Consider the following 25,363-nt stretch of genomic DNA (forward strand, 5'->3'; position numbering starts at 1 on the left):
CGTGGGGTGAGCCCATGCTGGTAGTTGACTCCTGCCCTGCGGGGTCTCTGGACCCTCAGCGCCTTTCCCTCTTTCCCCGGTGACGGGTCGGGAAGTTGTCACTGGGTGGCGCCCACCAGGCCGCTCTTGCCCTGCCGGCGGCCCTGGCTCCCCACACCCGCGGGCCCCTGCCCACACCCCCTCCCAGACACAGGCCTTCCCGGAGGCCTCCCCACCCCACTGGCTGCCTCTGGCCCCTCTTTCATGTTTCCCAGGCCGCTCGGGCATGTCACAGCTTCTGGAAGGCAGGGCCTGTGTCTCTCAGGGTGCTGGCCTGGCGCACAGGAAGAGAGAAGGATGAAGGAAGGCAGGCTCCAGGTCTGCGCCCTGTGCCCTCTCCGGGCTTGCGTCCGTGGCCTTCATCCACCCACCGAGGGCGGGGCTGGCAGGAGGCCCATCTTATGGAGGAAGGTGAGCACGACCCTGGGTCTCTCGGGGCCACAGGGCAGGGCTCTCCATCCATGCGTGAGCTCTTTGCCCTGCTCTGAGCGTCGCCCGGGACGCTTGCCCCGACACCCAGACTTAGCACAGTGGGGCTCCCGTGACCACCCACCGGGTGCCAACCCTGCAGGAACAGAGGCCACGGGAGTCACTAGAAAACGCAGGCTGTTTATGTATAAATAGGTGATGCCCCCAGGAGCCCCACACGCTTCGCGGGCTGCCCAGGGTGAAGGTTCTGTGCAGGTGGCCCTGGGCGCCTCCCAGAGCCTCATCAGGCACGCCTTGCCCGGGTGGGGGCTTTTCAGGAATCCCCAGGGCTGGAGGGGGTGCAAAGCACCTCTGCCCAGCCCAGTCCCCTGCCCCCACTGGCCCGTAGCGCCTACAGCTCCAGCGCCCTCAGGGTGGGGCTGCCTCGCTCTCCCAGGGCCCAGAGTGAGGTCCGTCCATCCGCCCCTGCCCTGCCAGTGCCTGCCTCACGACAGCCCCACGACGGCCAGGCGAGCCCGGTGGGTTCCTGGTTCGTCAGATAAACTCAGGCGCCCTCTCCTGGGGCCACGGGCCTGCTGGCGGGAGGAAGGCTGGGAAGTGGTGCCACCGGCCTGGCATCAGGGCTCCCAGGAGGGGCTTCACCTTTGGCAAGAGGGTGAGGGGCCCTGTGCTTTCCCAGAGGCCTGGGCAGCCTGGTCCAGGCAGGCGGCCGGGGACCCCCGTGGCCCTCCTACAGGTCCTCTGCGGGGATCAGCATTCTCTTCTCCACGTTGCGACTCTTCCTGAGGCCGCCAGAGCCTCCGGCCACACTGGGGTGGGCACCAGGGCTCGGGGCCTCGTGAGTGGCCTGCTGGGTGTAGTGCTGATAGGCGGGTGAGAAGTTGTGGACGGCGTCCTGCACGATGTCCTGTGGGCTCATGGTCTCCTTGAGGCCGCTGGAGATGCTGTGCATGGGTGCCTCGGGGGCTGGGGGCAGACAGCACGTGGGTGGGGCCAGGGCGCTCTGGAGCTGTTCCCCCCCCACCCCCCAGCCGCCCCCCATCCGGGGCCTGGGCCCTGGGGACACGGCCCTGCCCCCACCGGCCTCGGGGCTGCCCAGGGCTGGGGTCTGGCATCCCCGGGCCCCGGGCTCGGCCAGTAGGGGGCACTTCAGGACCTCTGAATCCCAGCCTGGCTCCTCTACCCTGGGACTGTCCCAGCCGGGACTCCCCAGGGGCCACAGGGGGAAGCCGCCCAGGCTGGCTCCTGTCTTCTCTCCGGCCTACAGTGAGCCCTTCACACTTGTCACTTTAGGCTGCTGGAGCGGCCACAGGCCATCTCTGCCGCTGAGCGTCGTTCGCTAGGGATGCCCGGGGCCCTGGGGCCCAGACGTCCCGTCCAGCCATTTCACCCCGAGCTCGGAACCGTGCACCTCGCTGCCCCTGGGCCAGGAGCAGACGCCGCACCCGTCTAGCCTCCGATGGGGCTGTCTCCCTGGCCGTGTTGCTGACATCCCCTGGGCCCGTGCAGGAGGGCGGGACAGAGATGTGGTGCGGCCAGAGGCAGGCGGGGCTGCCTGGGCCCGTCTGCAGGCCCTCGGCACACCCCCACCCCCCGTGGGGCCCGCGTACCTGGCGAGCTCTCCTTCTCGGCATAGACCTGGACGGTGAAGGCGTAGCGCAGGGCGATGGAGGCAAACAGCATCTCGATGCAGATGATGAAGTTCTGGTAGCCCGCGGCCAGCGTGCCGGCCCCTACCTTGCTCCCGTCGATGACCTGGGCCTCAGGGATGACCCCGCACTTCTCCAGGATGGCCAGCAGCATCCCTGGGGGGTGGTGACAGCCGCTCAGGCACCCGCCCTACACGGGCCTTGTGAGCTCAGCGGGATCTGCAGAGGGGACGAGGGTCAGGCCCTGGGACATCCCATCCGTGTGGTCCTGTCCCACGGTGGGGGTTGGGGGGTGGCTGACATTCACGGGGAGGGGTGCCTCCAAAGCCAGGGTCTCAGCACGGTGGCCATCTGGGCACTCCCCAAGCGTCTGCCCTGACCTCCCTGGTCCCAGAGCTGGGGCCCGCCTGACACTTACCCCCCCACCCCCACCCCCGCCTCTGCAGAGTGGGGTCTGGGAGTGTCCCCAGCCTGGCCCAGGGCCTCTGCCTGTCCGTTCCATCCACCACAGGCCAGACCTACTGGACAGGGACTCGATGTCTCCCCTGCGCCAGGGGCTGTGTGGCTTCTGGCTGAGGGAGCGGTAGTACTGACCTGTGCTACAACCAGAGAGACTGAGGCCAGGCCTAAGGGCACCCGGGGAACCGGGGCGGAGATGGGGTTGGGACAGGCTCTGGGCTCCAGCCCCTGCCCCAACAGCGCACCCACCCTGCCAGAAAGAGAGGAAGATGACGGCCTTGATGGTGAAGAACTTGAGGACAGGCTCGAAGGGCTGCAGGAGCTCCCTCGTGGCCAAGTAGAAAAGGAACAGGGCGTAGAGGGCCAGGCTGACAGAGACGTTGTAGACCAGGGTGATGTAGAGGTAGCCACTGTGGATGCTGGGGCCAGAGCAGGGGTCGGGGGTCAGGGCAGGACCCTGCCCCGTGCCCTCCCCACAGTCTCAGCCGTATCACTGGTCCAGGCGCTCCAGCCTGGGCACCGACAGTGACCCAGACCTGGACCTTCCCTGCGTGGCGGGCGGACGGTACCCAAGGGCAACAGCGAGGGAGCTGGGGTGCCCCCCACAGCAGTGAGGAGGTAGCCTTTCTCCCTGTGAAACCCCGTGTCTCTCTTCCTCTGTCCACCTGGGCATGGCCTGCGGGAGCGGGCCTCCACCTCGTGGACACACGGGTGGGTGTATGTGAACATGTGTGTGCATGTTGGTGTGACCTGTGGGTGTGTGTTCACGTGCACAAGTCAGTGTTGTGTGCGCATAAGCATGTGAGCTGGGTCTGTGTGTGCCTGTGGGTGTGCACGGGCTGGCGTGGGCGTGGACCTGGCACAGGGCTCCTGGTACCAGGGAGGTCCCCGGCGGCGCCCCGCGCCTGAGTGCCTTAACCCCCCCCCCCGCCTCGTTCTCCTCCGGGTGGGCCGGCTGCAGGCTGCGAGGTCCTGGGGTCCTTGGCACACGTGGGTCTGCCTGCTACGGCCTTGCCCTGGCGGGTTCCCGAGAGGAGGGCGAGGCCTGTCCGTTCACATGGGGACTTGGCCCTGGGCTGAGCCCTCCCCCAGGCCCTGCCTGCCTCCGCCCAGCACGGTGCCCCCACCAGGCCGGGCCCGCCCCCTCCCCGCAGGCACATCGGCCTGGCCTTACTTGAAGTCCCCATCGTGGTATTTGCCGAACGCCTGCAGGACAATGGTGACCACGGCCATGATGGGCTTCACGATGCAGAACTGCAGTGTGGCCTGGGTGGGGGAGGGGAGCGTGGGGGCGCTCAGGGCGGTGGCTGGGAGGGGAGGGCAGAGGCAGGCAAGACCCCCACTCACCTGCTTGCAGAAGCGAAGGAAGCCGATGGAGTAGGACATGCCCTGGAGGCAGCAGGTGCCGTAGATGCAGCTTGACCTGGGGTGACCAGTCCCTGAAGCAGGGCTCCGGGAGGACGCGTCCCCAGACCCTCCCTGCTGCCCTGGGCGTGGAGGGACCCCCGTGGGCTCCGGGGCGAGAGGCTTACCGGATGGGCTTCCCCCGAATCTCGGCCATGATGGCGCTCTCGCCCCCCAGGTACTGGAAACAGAGGCTCAGGAAGCTGTAAATGACAAAGGCTGCAGAGGGGCAGGGCAGGGTGGGCGGCAGTGAGCCTGGGCTCCCCGGGGACGCCCGGCTGCAGGAGGGCTTTCTGACCCCCTGTGTGCCCACGCCCAGGACCCTCACTCAGCTTTGGGAGCCCACGCCATCCCCGGTGACCCCAGGGCGGGCGGAGCCCTCATCGGTCACTGAGGCAGCGATGCCCCACCCAGGGCCTGGACCCCGCCCTCGCATCCCGAATCCTGACCGTCAGGCGTCAGGCGGCCGGTTCCCGCAGGGCTGGACCGGGCTGGACCGGGCTGGACCGAGCCGTTCCCCGCCCCCTAGGGTGGGGTTCCCGGCCCGGGAGGGTGGGGTTCCGGAGCCGGCTGTGCGTCCCTCGGGCCCTCCCCGGAGCCAGGGGGCGCTCACCTTCATAGCAGTCACGCACCGAGGCGAAGTAGACGTAGTGCTGGTGGCCCCCCAGGAGGAGGAGGCTGAGCCAGGAGTCGAAGGCGTAGATGGGCACGATGAAGAGCAGGCGAATGATGTAGCGCTGCTCGTTGGGGACCGTGTAGGAGCGCAGGTGCAGGTAGATCTGGGCGGACAGAGCCAGGGAGGCGTGGGCGCGACGGGCCAGAGGGGCGGTGGGAGGCAGCAGCGAGGACTTCGCCAGGCGCGGCGGCCCCTTCTCAGCGGACACGCGCACGCACGCACGCACGCACGCACTCGTGTGTTCACTCGTCCAAGGAGAATTTCCCTGGGGGAGGGGCCGTCCGTGGCCCCTGGGCGGGCAGTTTGGCATTTCAGCGTGGCGGGCCGTCGCCGGGGCCGGGGCCCTGACCCGTTTCCGGGATTTGTCCCTCGGAGCGGATACGCGGCCGAGGGGCCAGGCTGCCCCAGAGGAGCCCCACACAGCCAGCGGAGGGGGCGTCCCGAGATGCCCACGCGGGGACGTGCTCCAGCAGGTGCCGAGTAAACACCAGAAGACAAACCAAGGACGGCCCCGCACGCCTTGGAAACGCAGGGCAGACCCAGAAGGAAAGATCCCTGTCTTTCCACGACGGTGATCACTGTTTATCGATAAACCTTTCCGGATTTTCCACGTCGTCTGTGAGGACGTGAAAAACCAGTGACGGGGTCTTGACGAGGAAGATGCACCAGGGCGCTGGGTATACAGGGCTGGCTGTGGTCCCACAGCACCTCTGGAAGGCTTCCCAGAGGAGGTGCCGTTGAGTGCCAGGCGGAGAGAGGGCAGTTGACGGGGAGGCTGTGTGTGGAGCCCCATGCGGACCCCGCAGGGAGTGGCGGGGGCGGGGGACAGGCTCCTTATCAGTCCCTCACTCCCAGCTGGCGCAGTGGGAGGGGCCCGGCATGACCAGCCAGTAGGAGCCGTGGATTCTGCCCGGTGCTGGCGCTGCCCGGCTGGGTGGCCTTGGCAAGTACTCCCCGTGTTCTCCGGCCTTGCCTTCCCGTCTTTAAAGCGAGAGGCTGCGTCTCCCTCTGTCCTTCTGGTTTCTGGAAGGGCAGAGTCTAGCTGCCCTTGAGCTACGGGGGCCTGGCAGTGTGGGCGGGGACGGGAGCTGCGTTCCATGGTGGGGAGGGGGGGTCCCTGACTGCCCTGTCTAGGCGGTGGGGACCCAGGAAGCGCGCGCGCGCGCGCGCGCACACACACACACACACACACACACACACACACACAGTTGCCAGCGCTGCAGAAGGTTAGGGTTACGCAGACGGCGAAGCAGAGACCCGGACACCCGGACCCAGGACTCTGCTGCTCTCTGCTCTATAAATCACAGCCTCCCCAAGACCCAACACCGTTCCTCCACCGAGGAGTAGGCACCACCCTCCCGTGCGGTCTACCTGTCCAGGGGCCGTGCAAACACTGCCTCCTCCAGGCTGTCCTCCCTGATGGCCCCTGCCGCTCTCAGCTGCACTGTGCTCCACTGGCCCCCATCACACCCTTGTGTCTATCATGTATTGTGGTGATTTGAGGCCACACAGCAGGCAGCTCTCATCGAGATGGGAGTCTGCTCACCCCTCTGTGCTTTGGAGGCCTCTGGGCCACCCCCCCCCCCCCCGCCTGCTGGCCCGGAGCCCCCGCCAGTTGTTTCCTCCCCCAATGCCGGCTGCACTACCCTGCAGGCCAGCTCTGCTCTCGGCACTGCCCCCCGCCCCCCAGCCACCCCCCCACCGCCTTCTCTGGCTCCCACACCCCCCAGGCTGAAAGCCAAACTCCGCTCTTCTGCGTCCTGAGTGCCCTCTACCCAGACGGCCGGCTCCCTGGCCTCCCACCTCGCTGTCGCCCCGGTGCCTCCCCGAATGTCCGTTCTCCACTGCCCCGCCCCTGCGCTCAGGCCCAAGACCTGCTGCCCGCGCCCGCTCTTCCTCGCTGCTGGGCGTGGCCATTCCCCCTCTGGGGGGGCTGCCTTGTCTGCTGGGGGTTGTCACCGCCTGGGGCCGGGGGCTCCTCTGCTTCCCTGAATCTGAGGGGGCGGCCCCCCTACCCCCTGTCCTCCCAGCCCAGCTCTGTCCCTGGCACAGACCTCCCATCCCTGGCTCCCACACGCCACGTTCTGGACCAGACCCCCTCCCCTGCCCCTGTGCCCTGGCCTGCTGCCGCCTCTGATGTCTGCCCCAAGCTCATGGCTGGAGGTCCCAGATGCCAGCAGGGCCAGCCAGGACCACATCCCACGGAGAGCGGGGACCCAGAGACGCAGAGGGGAGGGTTTACCTGGTGGCAGGTGAGCACCAGGGCGGTCCACACAAAGACCCCCGAGATGCCGCGGGCCAGCGCGGTGGTGAGGAAGAGCCGGGAGGCGCCCTGGGAGCTGTTCCCCATGCGGTCCATCTGCGGCCCGGCGGGCACGGGGGGCACAGCCGGCCCGGGGCTGGGCCGTGGCCATGTTCCCAGGAGCCCCGAGGCGTTAGTCATCTGCAGAGGTGAGAGAGGATGCGGGGAGGAGCGAGGGCAAAGGTGGGCCCAGGCAGCTGGGAGCAGCCCGGGGAGGAGGGAGCGGGGGCAGGGAGGGGGCAGCCGTCACCGCAGGCGGAGCCGGAGTCTGACCGGCTGGCCCGCTCCCCTGACCCCGGGCAGCCCTGGGCAGCTCCGTGCACAGGAACTCGGCTCCAAGGCCTGGGCCCGGGACGCCCTCCTTCCCTGGGGTGGTGCCCGCCTCCACTGCTCGGGTTTGCGGGGACCCCACACGTTAGGGGCCGGAGGTGTCTGGGAAAGTGGGGGAGCCCCCGTTGCCCTGGCTGCCCGGGGTGGAGTCGGACAGCACTGCTCGCGGCAGCCGATGGGGAGTTCGGCCCGGCACCCACCGGCTCCCCGGAACCTGCCGGACTGTCGGGGTGCCCAGCTTTGCTGCGGGGCCATTCTCTGCCCCGAGCCCGCTCGCCGGCCCCGGATGCCAGTTCTCCAGCTGCTTGCCGGCCAGCTGGGGCACCGGGCACCTCCCCCTCTCCCACCCAGGCCTTCCCGGGCCTCTCCCCCTCCCTCCGGCCCCACCGTAGCGACCCAGCGCCTACCTCTCAGGCAGGAAGCTCAGGCCCGGCCCTGGGAGGCCCGGCCTCCAGGGAAGCCTGGCTGGTCATTTGTGTGGCCACGTGGCCCTGGTGGCAGCCCCACGGGGGTGGGGAAGGGCTGCTATCTGGAGGCCGTATTGGGCTTGGGGAGGGGCGGCCTCAGCCTCCTCTTCAGGGTAGCCCACCTGAGCTGCTGCCTGCAGGGAGGGGCCCAGCAGGAGTGGGAGGAGCTGAGGCCTGTCCCCTCCCCCCACAGTTGACATTCTATCTTGGCCCGCGGCAGCTGGCTCCCAGGATCCTACAGGCCGCCAGGTGCCCTCACCTGCCTGTGCCAGCCAGTCAGGTGGCTCCTGCCCGGGCCCCAGGCGGCCAGGAGGGGTCTCGGTGGGTGGGGTGGGCGTGGGCTGCATGGGGCCACGGGTTTCCGTGTGGGGCAATGACAAAGTTGTGGACCGAGGTAGGCAGGCCGCTGCACTCAATGCGGTGAAACGGTTTGCTTCAAGGATGGGTGAATTTGCGTTGTGAGAATCTCACCCTGTCCCCCACAGGTATGCTGGAAACACTCCAGGGTGGAGGGGTGGAGGGGGACAGACAGGTCACTGGGCTCGCTGGGGGGCCTGGCTTCTGCTGCCCTGGGCTCAACCCTGAGCCCAGAGGCCCTCTGGGGAACAGCTGTCTCTGCTGTGTCTCCGGAGGGGGCGTCGGGGTCGGGGCCATGCTCTGGTCGCAGACGCGTTCATGCTGGGGCCGTGGGTACCAGGACCAAGTGCCTGCTCTGTGCCCGTGATGGGGACACCCCGTCCGTGTCCTCTGTGCCACCTAATGCTCCCCGCAGACCTGGGCGATGGGGTCAAGGGCTGAATTGTTGGAATTACCGTTCCCTTTTAGATGTAGGGGTGGGGGGCTCAGAGAGGTTCATCCGCGTGTCTGCGGCCCCACCCCTGCACACACCAGCCCCGGGGGAGCCCCCCCGAGGACAGGCCTTGCCTGAGTCTGCCCCCCACTCCGCATCACCCCCAGCGGGCCTCCTCTGAGCACTGCCTGGAACCTTCCACACCGACCTTTCTCCCAGCCGTCCCCTCGTCCCGCAGGCTCGCATGTCACCCACTCGGTCCTGTCTCCTCTTCAAATCCCACCTGCACTTCTGTCCACCTGTTGGCTTTGTGCTGCCCCCCCCACCCCCTGCACAGGGGCTGCCGTGCCCATCCCCGGACGTGGGGGGTAGGCAGTCTGGTGTGCCCTGATCCCTCGATGCCAGCTCCCAGCCGGTGCCCCGGGACCCGCAGGAGCGTCCGTCGCTGTGTGCAGGGTGGTGCTGCCGGCCGTGGACGTGGCTGTCATCTTTATGGGGCAATTCTGGAGGTAGCACCCATCATCGCCCCTGGTGACAATAGCTTGGGGATCCTCGAGGGAGAAGACTCAGCTTCTGGGACATGGACGGGGCTGGCAGGGGCCTGGGGAACCCACTCGTGCTACAGGCGGGGAAACAGGCCTACATCCTTCCCAGGCTGCTGCTGGAGTGACTGGGAATGCAGCAGGGGCACTGTGGTTAGATGTCAGAAGGACTTCCTAGCTGGAGTCAGCAGGCCCAGGCCTCTGGGAGGGCACTGAAGGGCCTGGCTTTGGGGAGGCTCGAGGCCTGGACCCTGGACCCAGACGGAGGGACTTTCCACGCGCCGCCTTCTCAAAGGCAGAAACGCTGTGGGGCACAGCAGCAGGTGGGGGCAAGGCGTCCGGGATCCTCTTCTGCCCAAGGCCACCCCCGCTCTGATGGCGGAGGCCAGGTCTGCCCTCAAGTTTTCTTGTTCAGCCACTGCCTCCAGGAAGGCCTCCAGGGGTCCCCACTCCAGGGCCTCCTCCTGCACACTCTGGGAAATGGCTGTACTCAGGGGCCTTCCTACCAGCGCCAGCCATGCGTGCCCTTTAGAAGCCTGGGACCCTGCGAGGTGGGGGTCATCCCCTCCCCTCCTTCTCCGGGTCCTGACCTGTCGCTCAGGGGGCAGCCCCGGCCCTCAGGGCCTTGTTCTGCCCATGCCCTGGGCGGTCACCTTAGCAGAGACCTTCACCCCCCTGGGCCTTTGCCTTCTCATCTGTGCGGACGAGTCTGAGTTCTCCCGCCGCTCCTTGGGGTACGGCCTGTCGTACACCTGCCGTCAGTGGGGGCCTGGGACAACCCCCCTCGGCCTGCTCTCAGTTCAGGGAAAGGGTCCGGCCCCAGGGCTCTCCCTGGAGAGAAGGAGCCTGGGTGGGTGGGGCGTGGGAGGGCGGCAGGGGAAGGAGCCGGGTGGGGGCTGGGGTTCGGCCCTGGGGGCGTGGGGGCCAGGACGGCTGATTCCTCAGCCACCTGGCTGCCCGTGGGGCTGTTTGAATGTGGCCCCACCCCTGGCCGCGGGTGTCACGGTCCACGCACACTCAGGAGAGGTGGTGGGCCGGCCAGGCCTGATTTCCCTGCCTGGGGCTGGACGCTGACCGAGCCTGTCACAGGACAGACCTGCCTGCCCAGATCCGGGCAGCCGGGGCCTCTGACCCCTGTCTACAGTGACCAGGTGCCTGGACTCCCGGCAGGTCCTGGCTGGGCTGTGGGGCGGCTGAGACCTGGGAGCCCTCATCCCCACACCTGCCCTTCACCGCTGATGACCCACGGCCCGTGCCTCCTTGGCCTTCCTGCTGGCCCTGGACCTCCTTCCTCACCTGCCCTGCCAGGCCAGCCCCCTTCTCAGACGGGCCGCCACCTGGGGACATCACTGAAGGCTCGCGGCCCCTTCCCTGCCCGCCACCCCCACCCCTGGGCAGGCAGAGGCAGGGCTGGGGCACGGCGGTGGGGGCATCGAGACACCTCGCTCCCCCCAGGGTGGCCCCGTCGGAGTCTTCTGACTCTCCCGGGGGCCCTCCCCTGCTGGCGCCCGGGGAGTGGCAGACAGGGTTTGCCACGAGCTTTTCTTACAGCCCACGCGGCCGTTGACTCAACTAATACCCACCGTGGCCTGGGGCCCGGGGTGACTGGACTGGGGCCCCTGGCAGCCAAGGGTCCTGGGTGCTCGGGCCTTTAAGCCACTTGTGTGGGAGCTGGGAGAAGTGGGGCAGCGGTGGGGCCTCTGTGGCCCTATCACTCTGGCTGTGGAAGGGACCTACTAGCCGGGGCCCCGAGCCACTTTTCCCTCCCTCTGGGCCACGGAGGGATGGGGGTGGCGGGTCCTTCCAGCTCTCATTCCGGGCCCCCTTACACACTTGGGTGGGCAGGGAGGCTCCAGGACGCTGGCTCCTGACCTGGGCCAGGGCCCTGGGTCAGACGCACCGGGGTGGGACTCTGATGCGCGGCTCTCTGTGTCCGTGACCTTGGGCAGACCCTGGTTCTCTCTGAACCTCGGTTCCCTCTGTGTTTGGAGCCCCCGCGTGCCCCGGGCTCCCTGCCACCTGTTTCTCTTGGAGGTGGCCACAGGCCGCTGGAGCCCAAGACAGCCCAGGACGGCCGTCTCAGTCCTGCTGTCCTGCCAGCCAGGTCGCCTGCCGTAGGCTTCTCTCGTCATCTGGGCCAGTCAGCCCCGGGGGACGGACCCCAGCGTGGGATCTGGGGGCCTCCCTCCCTTCCTCTGGGGCTCCCCCGTCCTTCCTGCGCATTCCCTGGCGGCCCCCTCCTCTGTGCCGCCTCCGTCCCCAGAGAGAAGCCGTGTGTGCCCAGGGCCTGCCTGTACCTGCCTGTTGCCCCAGAGGTAGCTGGCTGTCCTGGGTGTGTACCTGGAGGCCCTCCTCCGTCTCTATGCGGGGCTGGGGTGGGGTGCTGGCCTGAGGACCCTTTCTGGCTACCAGGTGGCATCCTGGGGCCTGGCCGGGCCCTGTCCTCTTGAGGGGAGAAGGAGTGGGGCACAGACGCTGGGACTCCCAGAATTTCAAGGTGTGGGCGTTTTTCTCTGAGAGCCCCTGCCCCACTGGAGTGAATGGGACCCCGGCCTGGACCCCTCACCCCTCCCGTGAACTGGGGCCCACAGCTCACCTCCATGGCGGCTCCCTCGGCTGTCCGGCCGGGCCCCTCGAGCAGCTCGGTGGCGGGGCCCCAGGCCGGGGAGGGGTGGCCGGGATGTCCAGCCTCACGGTGAGGCCTCCGGACCTCCACGATTCCTCCCCACGGCAGCCAGGGTCGGTCTGAGACGCTGTTGCTTCTGGGGAAGTCCTGGCCTTTTCCTGGACCCAGAAAACTCCTCCTTGCTGCCTGCCCACCTTGCCGGACCGGCCCTGCCTGCTGGGGTGCCGCCCGGGGCCACACCCTCTGCTCTGCCCTGCCACCGTCCAGCGGGGGCCACAAGCTGGCCTCAAGGTCCCTGCCATCTGGGTGTGGATCTCGTTGGGACCACTGACCCCCGTGGCTGCATCGCTAGTCTGTGTGGGCAGGAGTCTGACGCCCACCTCCTCTGGTGCAGTGGGGGTTAAATGGGGTGATGCTGTGGCCCCAGTCCCACTGGCTTCACCTGCACAGCCCTGAGCCTTGGTCTTCCCGGCTGCAAAGGGGGCTCAGGGGTCCGTGTGCTCCCAGGTCGTGTGCAGGTTGAGCGTGGGGCCTGCACAGCCCGGGAGCCAGCGCGGCCTGGGACTTCCTGTGGTTTCTCGGAGACCCCTGTTTCTCTCAGCGTCTCTCCCCCTCCCCTCCTTCCAGCTGCCTCCCTACTTTGGCCCGCCAGATCGCAAGGCCCAGGAATCGAGGTGGCCCGCGGGGTCCCCACCTGCCTTCACAACGGATGGGCTCCTGTCCCTGAGCAGCCCAGCGCAGGGGTCCCAGCACACCTCCTCCAGAGACGTGGACCCCTAAGACTATCGGCCCCCGGCTCTCTGGCCTCTGGCCTGGGCTTCCTGGGGCCCACAGAGACATGGTCCCCATCAAAATGTCCCCAGACGTGGGCTTCCTCCCGAAAGCCCCCCTGCACCCCGTCCCGGGGGCTTCGGGGCCTCCCATCCTGTCACAGACCTCAGGGATTGATGCGTCCTCGCTTCCCATGAGCAAGTCCTCACCCCCCGCGACCGCGTCTGCGTGCTTCCTGTTGGGATGTGCACTAGCAGACCGCGGGGCAGAGCGCCTCCCTGCCGTCGTCCCCTGGGCACTCAGGGCCCTCGGATTTCACGGGCATCGTCTTGGCCACTTAACCGCGTGCCCCCCTCCTGGTTTCCAACTTCACTGCGGGGCGTTAACGGAAGAGCCGGTCTCGCGAGCGGCGTCTGATTCCCCCAGTTAGTTGTCCTACCTGGTTTAGGGGGGACCGGGGCTCTGTCAAAGCCCTGGATAAGCAGCTCGGGGTGACAGCAGACAGCGGCCGCCCTCCCTGGCTTCTCTTGACCCCCAAGGGCACCTGCCTGCCCTTGGCTCGGAGCTGGAACCACGCCCCCACGTCCTCTAAGGAACAGGGGGGGCGTGCGAGGGAGGGGCCCGGGGGTCTCCACGTGCAGCTCAGTGGCGCTGGGCCGGCCAGATCGCGCCCTGTCGACCAAGGGCACGGCCTTGACAAAGGAGCCTCGTCTGGCAGTCTGGGCTGCAGGGGCTGGCAAACTGGCCCGAAACGAAGATCATGATTCACGCTGGGCCACAAATCACTGCAAGGCCGAACTGCAGTCTGACCGCTGGGTAAGCGCCACCCGCGTCCACGTCCGCGGAGCACACAGCCCCGCCTGCGGAAACCGAGGCTTCGCGGTCTCTGTCGAGTGCGTCCCTCTCCCCCAGAATCGTCGCAGCCGGGAGGGCGCGGCCGCGGCAAAGGGCAGAGTCACGTGCCTGCATTTGCACGGCAGGGCGGCTTCCGGGCCGGGAGCCTCGAGTGTCGGTCTGTGTCTTACGAGCTTCGGGCCGCTGTCGATGACTTGAGGAAGGTGCTGGGGGCCTGGTTTCCATTACACGTCCACCGTCCAGATGGGCGGCCGAGGGCCGGCACCGCCCCGTGTCCCCAGCCCGCGTCCGCCAGCGCGCCCCTGCCTCGTCTCAGGGCGGCCACGTGACCCCGCCTCGGTTTCCCCCTCTGGCACACGTGGGTGACCAGGGTGGCGACCTCCCTCCAGTGTGAGTGAGGGCTCAGAAGGGTGGGCCCCAGAGCCTGGCCACGGTGCCAAGCAGCACGTGTGTGAGTCCTGCTGCTGTGCATTTAGGGACCAAACAGAAAGCCAGAGGCTGCAGATCCGAAACCCGGGCTCAGACGGGACCCTGCCCAAGCCTCAGGTTCCCTGCTTGTTAAACGGGACAAGTCATGACTCCACAGGGCAGACACTGACAGGCGTGGGGTAACCACTGGTCCCAAGTGCTGACCTGAGGACACCAGGCCCCTGCTCCTGCTCTGGGGGTCAGGCTGGGGACACGGCTGCCCGAGACCAGGAAGGGGGGCAAAGCCGGCCACAAAGGAGTCCCGTGTCTCCCAGGGATGGGCCTGCCTCAGTTCCCCCCCCCCCCCCCCCCCCGTGTCCCTGACAGGTGCAGGCACCAGGAGGGGGCGGAGGGACCTTGGTCACTCAGGCTCCCCGTAGCAGCAGGTGAGTGAAGCGCCTTCCCCGCTTAGGAGTCGGTGCCGCCTCCAGGAAGTCTGGTCGGATTCCCTCGGCCAGTCTGTGCCCTGCATGGGCAGCGTCTGCCGAGGGAAAGAGCCCTCGAGGTTTCCCTCTGCCCCACCCTCGGCAAACTCACGCTGGTCCGGAGGCTTCGGCCCCGTCTTTCCACTGCCCGCCCTGGAGGGTTTCTCAGGTTAAGACTTTCTGTTTCAGAATCCCCCCCCCCCCCACCCCAACCCCAGAAGGCCATCCTGGGCGCACAGGGATCCCCGCTGGTTTCTGCCTGCAGATCCTGAGCCCTCGCTCGCTCTCCCGCGAGCTTCTAGCTTGTGGGACAGACTCACACGGCAGAACATCTAACCTGCCAGCTTCTGGTGTGGCCAGTGACGTGCCCTTGTGGCCGGAGGGGGACGAGGGGAGCCCCGTGGGTCCCAAGATGCCCTCCCAGAGGCCCAGCCGCACAAAGGCCCCACCCCGTAGCTCCGCCCGCCTGTGGAGGTGCTTCCTGGGATGATTTCCAAAAGGCAAACCCGCCTGACTCAAGCCCCAAGGCCTCAGAGGCCTCAGCATTCAGCACCAGAGGCTCCTGCCATTGGCCCCCTCCCCACCCTCGGGCTCTGCCAGCCCCAACGCCCTGGGGCCCTGGGGCCCGGGCTCAGCCGTGCCCTCCCATGCTGGACTTCTGTTTCCTGGCCTTTGTGCAGCCTTCCCCCAGCATTCAGGATTCCCTCCCTGGGCACTCAGCGGCCTGCGGCCCTACCGTGGCTGGCCCCAGGCCCGTGGGGTGACATGAACAGCTCCCCGGCTCCTGAGGCTGGGGTCTGTGCCCCACACCCTCGCAGCGACTGCCGCCCAGCAGGACCGTGGGGAGTGTTCGCAGAAGGGAAGTTAACGGCTGCCCAGCAACGCGAACGCGCTCAGCGAAGTCAGAGGAAGAGGAGTGGGGTGAGCGTGTGCAGAGTGTGAACTACACTGTGTTTCCTGCCGAACGAGGTTTCCTCCCGCCAGACGCACCCGGAACCGAACTCGCGCCACGTGACTGAAACTTCTCAGTACTTCTAAGAAGGATGGTGAAGTCGCTTAGGGTACGCGTTTATTTTTATTAGAAACAGCCGTCCTCCAACAGTTGCCCCCGCGTGTGGAGGACCAGGACTCTTACCTGATGACTCCTCTTTCGCCTCTCAAATAAACGCCACTACCCGGACCCTGCTGAGAACCATTCACAAGCCCCCCAAGACACATTGCACGGCTGTGCTCCCACCGGACCGCGGGTAACTCAGCGACCCAACCAATCAAGAGTCCGCCTGAGGTGTGTGTATTTCTTCCGGCTCCGGGGACCCAGGCCAGACAGTTCCTCCTGCGGACCGGCCAGGGGAGGGCCTCCGAATCGAGAGCATGTCGGGGTCTCCCTTTGGCCGCGCCGAGGAGCAGGCGTGGTCACCACACCTGGCAGGCCTGGATCACCTCCTTCAGGGCCTTCAGCCCCTCCACACTCCTGTCCTTCATGGCCATGGCCAGGAGCACCGCTCTGTTTCCCGCTTCTTGAGACACAAACGTCACCAGGTTCTTTGCAAAGACGTGGATGAGAGGCTGGTGAAGGAACGACAGAAACCATCTGAACCGCGAGTCTCTTTTCCCGTAGGAACCCACCTGGCTTCTGCACCAGCCTCAGACCCCCACCCGGTGTGATGCGGCAGCAGTTGAGGGTTCGAGGAGGCTCCAGAACATTCCGGTCCTACACAAAATGCTAAACACGCACCATTATACTTATTTTCTCGGTGCCTTCTGATGCCCGGGTGCCTGCTGGCTGTCTCTAATCTAGGACTCCCAAAAGACGAGTCTGCCAGGCTAGGGGGCAGGGGTCTGTACAATCTGCCAGGCCATCTTTCAGACCGAACAGGAACAGCCACTCGCTCCTCCAGGCCGCGGTGACAGGGTCAAGATGAAGGCGAGGCACCCTCACTACAAAATCAGTGTCTCTGCTCGTCTGCTGGATAAAGTCCCGACGGGCTGGGAAAGGCAGCCACCAAGCACGGGCACCAGGAAAGGCTGTCGCTGCTGGGGGGAAGGGGGGCAAGGGGGACTTGCCTACTGACAAAACGGAGCCACAGACGCGGTCCCCGCTCCCCCACCCCCCCGCGCCCAGCGTGGGGACCCCTTCCCGGCCACTATACCTCGTCCTGCCCCAGAAGGACTCTAGTGGTGAGCACCGGCTTGCCGATGTCACCGGCCACGTCGCTGGGTTCCAGGGAGACCAGGGTGCCCATCTTCCCGAACTGGGTCACCAGCACCAGGATGTGACTGCTGAAGGCCGTGCACACCACCTGGGTGGGGACCCCGCACACCACTTCCGTCCTCTGTCGGGACATCAGCAGAGGTTTGCCTTCCATGGCGGGGTCTCCTCCGGGGCACTTCTACGTTAGAACGGATAAGTGAATCAGACCGCGTCCCCGCGGCGCGCCGACGGCCGCGCGCACGCGCCCTGGCAGGTGAGGGTCCGCGCGGCCACCGGCTTCCCCTGGAGCCGGGGCGCCGCCCGCAGACGCACACGGGCAGGCGGCGGGCGAGGACCGGCGCCGCTCCCGGGCTCGAGCAGGGGACCGCGCTCCCGCCGACCCGTCCCACCCGCCGTGCCGCCCGCGCTCACCGCGCCGCGCCCGGAAGTGACGCCCGCGGGCGACGGGGGGGGGGGGGGGGGCAAGGGGGGCGGCCGCCCGCTCGCCCCCGCGCGCCCGCCGGAAGTGCGGCTGCGGGCTTCCGGTCCCGCGCGGGCCTCCCTGCGCGTCCCGGAGCCGCCGGGTTCCGCGCTCCCGAGAGGGGCCGCGTGTTCGGGGCAGGGGGCTGCGGCCCTCGGCCTGCGGGGCTCCGGCTGCGCGTCCTCGGCCGTCCCGGGGGAGCCCTGCGGCTCGGCGGTCGGGGCTCGCCTGGCTGTGGGCTGCGGGACCCGCGTGGCGGCCGGGGGCGGGGGGCTGTGGGAGAGGAGCCGACGCCGAGAGCGGGCCGTCAAGGGCTCCGAGTGTGGCCCGCGGGCGTCCCAGTCCCGAGCCGGGGCGTCCTGCTGACCCTGGCCGGGCGGGGCGGCGCGGAGGCCCCTCGGCGAGGCCCGGGTCAGGGTGGGGGCGCCGCGGAGGCGGTCGGCGGGGCTCGGGGCGGTCTGTGGGGGCGGGGGGGGGGGGGTCGGCGGGGTCGGGAGGGTGTTCAGCGGGGGCGGTCTCCGGGGATGGAGCGGACCCTCCACCCCACTCTCAGGGGGTCCCCAGCCCTCCGGGGATGCTGGCGGCCTATCAAAGGCCCATCTGCCCCCCACTCCCCGAGGCCAGCATCCACGAGGCCGCAGTGGGTGCCGGGCATTGTGCTAAGTGCTGCCTGTGCGGTAACTCCGGAGTCTTAGCGCCACGTGGTAGAGCGCTGTCATCCCTGTCGCGTAAGCAGGCCGTTCTGGTTCGGGGACCTTACCCGAGGCCGCGGTCGGAGAGCCGGTAAGGCCTGCATCACCCTTGAGTACTGGTCTCAGGGCTCGAATGCCCGGGTATAGGGGAAGAGGAGGGACCAATGTGGCCCCTGTGGCCGGGTGAATTCTGGCCCCTCCCCAGGATCTCTGAGAGCCCCCGCCACTCCTCTTTTTCCCCAAGCTGGAAGTTTTCTTGGCAGGGTGGGGGAGTCGCGCACTGACCGGTACTGCAGTGATTCGATTAGAGCCTCGAGACTTTTTCTCAGGGGACTAACGTCTCTTCAGAACCCCATACTTACTGTCCATTGCCCTGCCGGCGGGGTCAGGGAGCGTGTCCCCTCCGTCTAGTGGGCCCACGTCACTGAGTCCCCTAGGAAATGTCAGCATCCCTAATCTTTCCTTTTTCTCCCGATTTGTTGACTCCTGTACAATCCAGGTCAAGTCAAATGAAGCATACACCTTGAAAACAACTTCTGGTGGCTTAACATAAAAAGCATGTATACAAAACGTTATCAAAATAGAAATAAAAATCAAAAGGAAATCTGTTTTTGAGCTTTCTTGCAGCCAGGTCACAGAGGGAAAGATTTTGACTTTCAAGGTTCCCATATTCCAAAAGGGGGAAGGATATCAGTTTCTCAGGAGAGTGTTTTTGTTGGGTCTAAATTTAAATGCACGTTCACCCACGCACACCCCAAAAGCAAATCGCAGGGGCATTGCTTTGCCATGGGAAGCCTTCAAAAGGTCCATTCACCCATTCACTGTTATTCACCTGTTCATGCAGCCTCTCTCTGTAGGCAAATGGACACAAGTCTGATATCCTCCCCCGCCCCCCTGCCCCGCGGGGGAAAAACCCAACTCCAAGTTCTCACCTCTATAAAAGATGTGGAAGAACAAAGTGTTAACGCTGTTAAGCAAATGCTTACGTGCTCGTCAGTTGGCTGTTTTTTTGGTCTGGATCTTGGATACGAACTGCATACGAAGTAAACGGAGGGGCTTCCTGGCGGCCCAAGTGGACGTGTGGGAAGAACTTCTGCACCTAGGATAATGGGGGATGACCTCATTGCCTGCCGCTGACTGTTCTCCAGTTTAAGGCCATAATTGAACTGGAAAGAAAGGTCCCTTAGGGGAGTTCACTTAAAACAAGAAGCAAGTAGTAATAGGGTCCATAATGGGGCAAAAGAGAATTTATCTTGAAAAATGGGGAAAGTGGGAAATGTCTTGAATTCGCCTTCTCTTCAAGGAGTTTTAGGTTGTGAACGCAATTGTACATTAATGTGTAGAACGAGCAAAGAATCGGTGTTGATTTGGCGGGGCCCTGATTTTTCCAACTAATTGCTTGGTAGCGATGTTCCCAGCTCTGTTATGCAGAGGATTGGTTTGCCGTGCTGTGCAGGGGCCCATTCAATTTCCCCAAGAGCCTCTCCTAATCCTTCCGTAAGTCACTCCTTGTTGGAGTGCCGTCCTGTCCTGTCGCAGCCTCCAGGGCACCGCCAGGCCCTCCCGCACTTACTGGCAGCTCTGGGAGCCATCAGAACCTCCCCTAGTATCCCATTCACGGGCTTTCTGGAATCTTGGGTTGTTCCTGAGATTTGCAACTGACTGTGCAATTGACTTGTGCCGTCCGTCCACAGCTTCACAGCCGGGTTCCCAGGACTTTCAACGTCATGCGTGTGCGTGAGAGAGAGTTGGGGGAGACAGAGGGGTTCGGGAACCACACTGGGAGGGGTATTTAAGTGGAGCCCAGTTTTGTAAAGGGTCAATTCATTAGTGAAACTTTCTGTGTTAGGATGATTCTGCTCCCTCCGCAGCCTGCCAGCACGAGGTCCTGAACTGTCCACGCTCAGGACCCCGGAATGGGCAAGACCTCGGGCCGCAGAGTCTGCCTCCTTGGCCCTTACTCACTTTGTGCTTTTGAGCAACTTTCCCTGTCCGCCTCAGTTTCTCAGCTTAAAAATGGGGCTGACACTTGTGCCTGCCTCCTAGGATTGAGCGAGGTTCGTGTGCACGGATCCCCTGGAGCTTTATGAAGTTAGCTATGACTTTATTTATATATTTACGTATTATTCATCTCGTTTATTATTTTTTTAAATTTTTTTTAACGTCTATTTATTTTTGAGACAGAGAGAGACAGAGCATGAACAGGGGAGGGGCAGAGAGAGAGGGAGACACAGAATCTGAAACAGGCTCCAGGCTTTGAGCTGTCAGCACAGAGCCCAACACGGGGCTCGAACTCACGGACCGCGAGATCATGACCTGAGCCGAAGTCGGACGCTCAAGCCACCGACCAAGCCACCCAGGCGCCCCTCTCATTTATTATTAACCACCTGTTCTCCCATCCTTAAGTAAGTACCATCCCGCTGCTCCATGCCGGGCAAGGAACAGCCTCAGTGCACACCAGTCTTTGGGACTCAGAGGGCCTCTCGTTTGAGGTGAGGTGCTTCTGGCCACCCTTGAACCTGTGGGAGGCTCTCCAACCTGCTGCCCCCAGGGTCTGCCCCAGCAAGGGTCCCGCAGAGCCTCCGGGTTCTGGGGAGACGTGGTCGTAGGTGGAGCCGTGTTATCAGTATAGATGACTGTTCCTCTCACGGTCTCGGCCAGTCTCCCACGAGGGCCCGGGGACGCAGAGGGCGGATGTGTCCGTTAGGATTCCTTCAGGCAGGTGGCAGACGCCATGTGAAACCGTCTCTTGCCCCCAAGGGGAACAGATGGGCTCCGTGGACGGCTCCGAGGCTGCCGTCCCTGCGTGCCAGTGAAATCACCAGCCTGGCTCACGTGCCCGTCCTTGCACCAGTCACTGTTTGAAAAGCAGTTAATGTAAAAACAGCTCCCCGTGTGCTCGAGAGTTAGAAAATACTTCCCAGCGATGCGCATCAAAGAAGAAATCATCTTGGAGGTCATGAAACACCTAGAACCCGCCCCTGGAAACCACTCACCTACTTTGTGTTCCTGCAGATTGGCCAGGTGGGACATTTCCCGCAAGGGGACTCGTATTCCACGTGGCCTTTCACAGCCGGGTCCTTTTGCCCAGCACCGTGCTGTGAAGGCTCGTCCACGCGTGGCAGGGTTTTGTTCCTTCCAGACGTGCCAGTCATTGGGAGGGTGAAACGAGGCCCTGTGGCAGGAGGGCCCGGGGCAGGGCCTGACACGCACAGGTGTGCAAGGTTTCCTTCCCTTCACGGATCACTGGAATCAGCTGGTGACACCACATCCACGGCACCTCACGTGGTCGGTGGCTCCGAGCTCCCCGCACTGCTGGTGCTTGGGGGGCGCTGATGCGGAAGGGTGACAGCGTTAGCCCATCTCCCCGGTCCCCTGATGCCTCCTGAGACAGGTCTGGGGATATCTACATGGGCTTTGTCAACGCCGGGGCCGTGAGGCCCTCGTGCCACGATCCCGTCCCCGGAGAAAGGCCGAGGTGGCGGAGAAGCTGGCCGTGGTTTGTCAAGACACCAATGTACAGGCACGTGGGCACGGCCACCTTCGAGGCTGTCTGTGGCCCTTTCTCCGTTTGGCAGCCTTGCAGCCACGGCTGGGGACGCTCTGCCCAATGGGCCCTGGCGTTCAACTCCAGCTTATCACTGCCCTCTTGGTGCCCCAGCTGGGAGGCCCGACGGCGACCCGGGGCCGTTGCCGGTACGGCACAGTGTCCCTAGCATGACGGTCACAGACACCCTTGAACAAACAGCACAGAAATGGAAGCGATTCTAATTAGGGCTCTCTATAAGACGGAAATTACCTTTAGCGGCACCCGGTTATCTAGAAAAACAATGAACAATTAATTTTTTCCAAACCAGGATTATCCAAGTGGAGGCAGGATATAAGAAACATGCCGCTGAGGCCTTTGGAGAAAAAAAAGATTAAAGGCAACCAATTGAAAATCGCATATATTTTATTACAAAAACAAAGCCCCGGGTCTGTGTGAAATTCAAATTTTTCCCGAGGGAAATTAATGAATACCATTAAAACTGAGTCCAGTTTATAAGGATCCAGGGAGCGGTTCCTTTGGAAAGGGAATAAATCTTCTTCCCAGGGAGCATTTAAAGACCATTTCTGAAATGCCTGCAGCACAGGGTAAGAAGTAAAATCGTTATTTTCCTGCAGAGGCCGGTGGTGTTCCCTGTTGGGTGTAGCCTCGGCTCAGCCAGGGCCGGCAGGGGCTGTCTGGCCTAAGGAAGTCCCCAGCTTTGGAGTTTCGTGTTGACGGGAGTGTTTTTATTTAACACCGCACAGTAAACACAAAGAAAATCCCTTGTTTTTGGACCCGATTCCATCACGGCACAGAACCGAGAGTTCAGCACGTTGCTCTGTTTTCTGCCGAACTGAGTCGAGCTCAGATATCGCAACGTTTTCGTTCGAGGAGCGAGCCTTTCCGCCCTCATTAGAAATCCGGAAAACTGCCTGGCACGCGTTTGTTTAGTTCTTTAATAAATGAAACCTTAATCCGTGTACAATTTCTGAAAGCCTTTCTTTCAATATTTTAAGAAGTTATTTCCCCTGGCGAAGACACGGTCTCGTCGCCCCGCGTTGAACCCGCGGCCAATCTTGCCAGCGTGCACGGAGGCTCGTCCTTGCTCCCGCCAGTGCTGCGCGTCAGGGGGCCTGAAAACGTGCTTGTTGAATCGGATCAAATTCAAGTTGGCGTGCGAAGCTTTGGATTGAGGGGCCCGGGTGGGCGCGGAGCGGGAGGGGGCAGAGGGGCAGGATGGAGCCAGGGATCTCGAGCCCTGCCCCGGGGCTCTGGCACTAACCTGTGGCCTTAGACAACTCCCTTCCCCTCCCTGGGCCTCCACCTACAAACCCTCATCTGTTAAATGGGCAAATTGGCCAGGTGGCCCCCAGGTGCCTCCCACCCACTCTTAGCTCACGCAGCACGGGGAGCGGGGAGGGTCCGCAGAGGAAGAGGCAGCCCAGAGGAGCAGTGGCAGGGAGGGCCTGGGCAGATTCTGTCCCGGCAGGGACGGGGCAGAACGGGCTGGGAAGGCGGGAGGCGGCCTCGCTTTGCCCAGCCGTCCTGTGTCTGGGGGCTGTGCCACGTGGAGGCTCCAAGAAGGCACATGGGTCACGGCTCGAGGACTTTCTGACCACTGGAGCTTTCCAGGAACGCCAGGGCCTCCCGTGGGCGGTGCTCAGTGTGCTTCCTTTGGAGGAATTGAGACCCGGCGGTCACTGGGGCCGGGACTTGTGCCAGCGCTGTCTGTGTTCCTTTGGGAGGCTGGACTCGGCGTTCTGAGGATGTTTGCATCCAGGTGTCTGTGGTTTTGTGTGTCCAAGAGGAACTGATCACCGCCGCGAGATGTTACTAAGTCCTACTAGACTGTTCGAGACCAAACAAGCCCCGAAGGCACGGTGGAGAAGGACCCGCAACACCCTGGAACATTCCTGCCCTGCTGGTGGGAACGCAGGACGGTTCGGGGCCCCTGGGAGGCAGGTTCGCGGAGGCTTATAAACACACAAACATACACCTGCCACGTGACCACACAGGGCCGTCCCTAGGAGCTCAGCCAGGAGAAATGAGGCTTGGTTCACACAACCGGCACAGGACCGTTGACAGAGGCTTTCTGTAGAGTGGAAGCAACCCGAATGTTTCCCCGAACCCACAAAGTGGTGCCGGGTGGCGATGGGACGCTCCCCTGTGTTCAGAAGGAATAAACTGCTTAGCGGTACGTGCAGAGCGCCGAGGGATCTCAGAGGCCGGGCGCCGAGTGAGAGAAGCCAAGCACAAAGTCTCCACGGCAGGTGACTGCACGCATCCGGTGTTCCGGGAAAGGCCGGGTTCCAGGCACAGGGAGCAGATCAGCGGTTGCAGAGCTGGGGGTCAGGGGCAGCTCAGGCTCCGGTGGGGACGGCGGGACGTCTGTGGCTTGACCGCGGCCGCGCTTCCGTGACTGCATTTGTCTGCGCGCGTGAAACCGTGCCTCGAGAGGGGACTTCAGGGGCTGCACGTAAAAAAGAGTGAGTAAATAATCCGGGCAGACAGACGCCACCCCCGGCCAGCGGCGCTGATGGGGAATCCCACCTCGGGCCCAGGGCGGGCTCCCGCTTGGCGAACTTAGAGCTCTGGTGCACTGGGCTCCCGCCCACACCTGCGCTGCTGTGTCCCGCCCAGGTAGTGCCACCCACACAGCTCTGGTGTCCGCCTCCTTGTGCTCTGAAAGTACTGTTGTCACCCGCCCGTCTGTCCATCTGTCCACCCATGTGCCCACCTGTTTGTCCATCTCCTCACCTGTCCCTCTGTCCACCTGTCCATCTGTCCACTCACCGGTCCATCTGACCACCTGTCCATCCGTCTCCCTGTCCACCTGTCCATGCGTCTGTCCACCCATCTGTCCATCGGTCTGCCCGTCCATCCATCCATTCGTCTGCCTGTCCACCCATCCGTGTGTCTGTCCACCTGTCCACCCGTCTGTTTGTTCGCCCATCTGTCCATCTGCCCACCTATCCATTTGTCTATCCATCTGCCCACCCATCCATCCACCATCTGTCCATCTGCCCACCCTTCCATCCGCCCACCAATCCGCCCATCTGCCCACCCATCTGTCCATCTGTCCACCCATCTGCCCACCCGTCTGTCCACCTGTCCATCTGTCCACTCGTCCATCCATCTGCCCAGTTGTTCACCTGTCCACCTGTCCATCTGTCCACTCATCGGTCCATCTGACCACCTGTCCATCCATCTGTCTGCCTGTCCACCTGTCCGTGCGTCTGTCCACCCATCTGTCCATCGGTCTGCCCGTCCATCCATCCATTCGTCTGCCTGTCCACCCATCCGTGTGTCTGTCCGCCTGTCCACCCGTCTGTTTGTTCGCCCATCTGTCCATCTGCCCACCTGTCCATTTGTCCATCTGCCCACCCATCCATCCACCTGTTCATCCATCTGTCCATCTGCCCACCTGTCTGTCCATCTGCCCGCCCGTCTGTCCATCTGACCACCTGCCCACCCATCCATGCGTCTGTCCACCCCGTCCATCTATCTGTGCAGGAGAGACAGGTGTTGTGGTCCTGATGAGCACCTCCTGCTCGGAGCTGGTTGGCGGGCTCTCTGGATGCAGAGACGAGACAGAAAAGGGGCCCATAGCTGCAGGTGCAGGAGTGTCAGGTGACACAGGCACGCCGCCACCCCCAAGGACAGGGCAGGTAGTCATTTCGAAGGGGGCTGCAAGGAGGAAGGGGTCCCTAGGAACGCAGCCGTGGGGGAGGACAGGGTGCGGCGGCCCCAGAGGCCCTGGACACGCAGGGCCCAGCGTGACACTGTCCTGGAGGTCATTCTGGGACGGCAGCGGGTGTAGATTGGGTGGGACTTCCCACGTTCACATACGGATGTGCTCTTCGTACTCTTATCGCCAGCAGTTTTGTTCTTATAGCCGGGAAAGAAGGCGGGGAGGGATGTGTACTTCCGGCCCTCGTAGCAGGGAAACCTGCGTCCTGTAGACGCACCCGCAGCTCCGAGTTGAATCCAGCAGGGGTTTGGGTCGCTTGTTGGCAGGGAAAGGGCGGGAGGGAGGGCTGCCGCCCCAGACCCGGGGAAGGCCGTGGCGGGGGGAGCCTGTGCTACCGGTTAGCACCACTAGGGGGCAGCAGAGGCCACAGAACGCTCTGGCCCGCGGAGCCTGTGTGAGTAAAGGATGTGAGGTCGTCCTGCCCTGTCGTCCTCGTCCTCGCTCCCCACGGGGGATGAGGGGCCGCTGCTTCCTCAGGCGTTTCCCG

The 25,363-nt window shown here is 64.4% G+C and overlaps 2 protein-coding genes across 5 annotated transcripts; both read right to left on the bottom strand.

Moving 5' to 3' along the window:
• Positions 1-628: 628 nt before the first annotated feature.
• TMEM184A (transmembrane protein 184A) lies at positions 629-12,561 on the bottom strand. 3 transcript variants are annotated; one of them, XM_058711145.1, is made up of 9 exons: positions 11,684-12,561; positions 6,899-7,099; positions 4,594-4,759; positions 4,109-4,199; positions 3,924-3,999; positions 3,751-3,842; positions 2,826-2,995; positions 2,079-2,273; positions 629-1,434 (listed from the first exon to the last, which is right to left on the bottom strand). In XM_058711145.1, the coding sequence occupies exons 1-9, from the start codon at positions 11,687-11,689 to the stop codon at positions 1,199-1,201; spliced, it is 1,233 nt and encodes a 410-aa protein (XP_058567128.1). In that variant the 5' UTR covers positions 11,690-12,561; the 3' UTR covers positions 629-1,198. The 3 variants fall into 3 exon arrangements, with proteins under 3 accessions (XP_058567128.1, XP_058567130.1, XP_058567129.1); XM_058711147.1 differs by lacking the exon at positions 11,684-12,561 and adding an exon at positions 8,015-8,167; XM_058711146.1 differs by lacking the exon at positions 11,684-12,561 and adding an exon at positions 7,696-7,957.
• Positions 12,562-15,284: 2,723 nt separating this feature from the next.
• Positions 15,285-17,796, bottom strand: PSMG3 (proteasome assembly chaperone 3). Of its 2 annotated transcripts, none has more exons than XM_058711155.1 (3): positions 17,665-17,796; positions 16,383-16,622; positions 15,285-15,798 (listed from the first exon to the last, which is right to left on the bottom strand). In XM_058711155.1, exons 1-3 carry the CDS (start codon positions 17,698-17,700, stop codon positions 15,646-15,648), a joined length of 429 nt encoding a protein of 142 aa, XP_058567138.1. In that variant the 5' UTR covers positions 17,701-17,796; the 3' UTR covers positions 15,285-15,645. The 2 variants fall into 2 exon arrangements, with proteins under 2 accessions (XP_058567138.1, XP_058567139.1); XM_058711156.1 differs by lacking the exon at positions 17,665-17,796 and adding an exon at positions 16,856-16,912.
• Between the last annotated feature and the right edge of the window lie 7,567 nt (positions 17,797-25,363).

Source organism: Neofelis nebulosa, chromosome 18 (genome assembly GCF_028018385.1).
Source record: "Neofelis nebulosa isolate mNeoNeb1 chromosome 18, mNeoNeb1.pri, whole genome shotgun sequence".
Classification (NCBI taxonomy): Eukaryota; Metazoa; Chordata; class Mammalia; order Carnivora; family Felidae; genus Neofelis; species Neofelis nebulosa.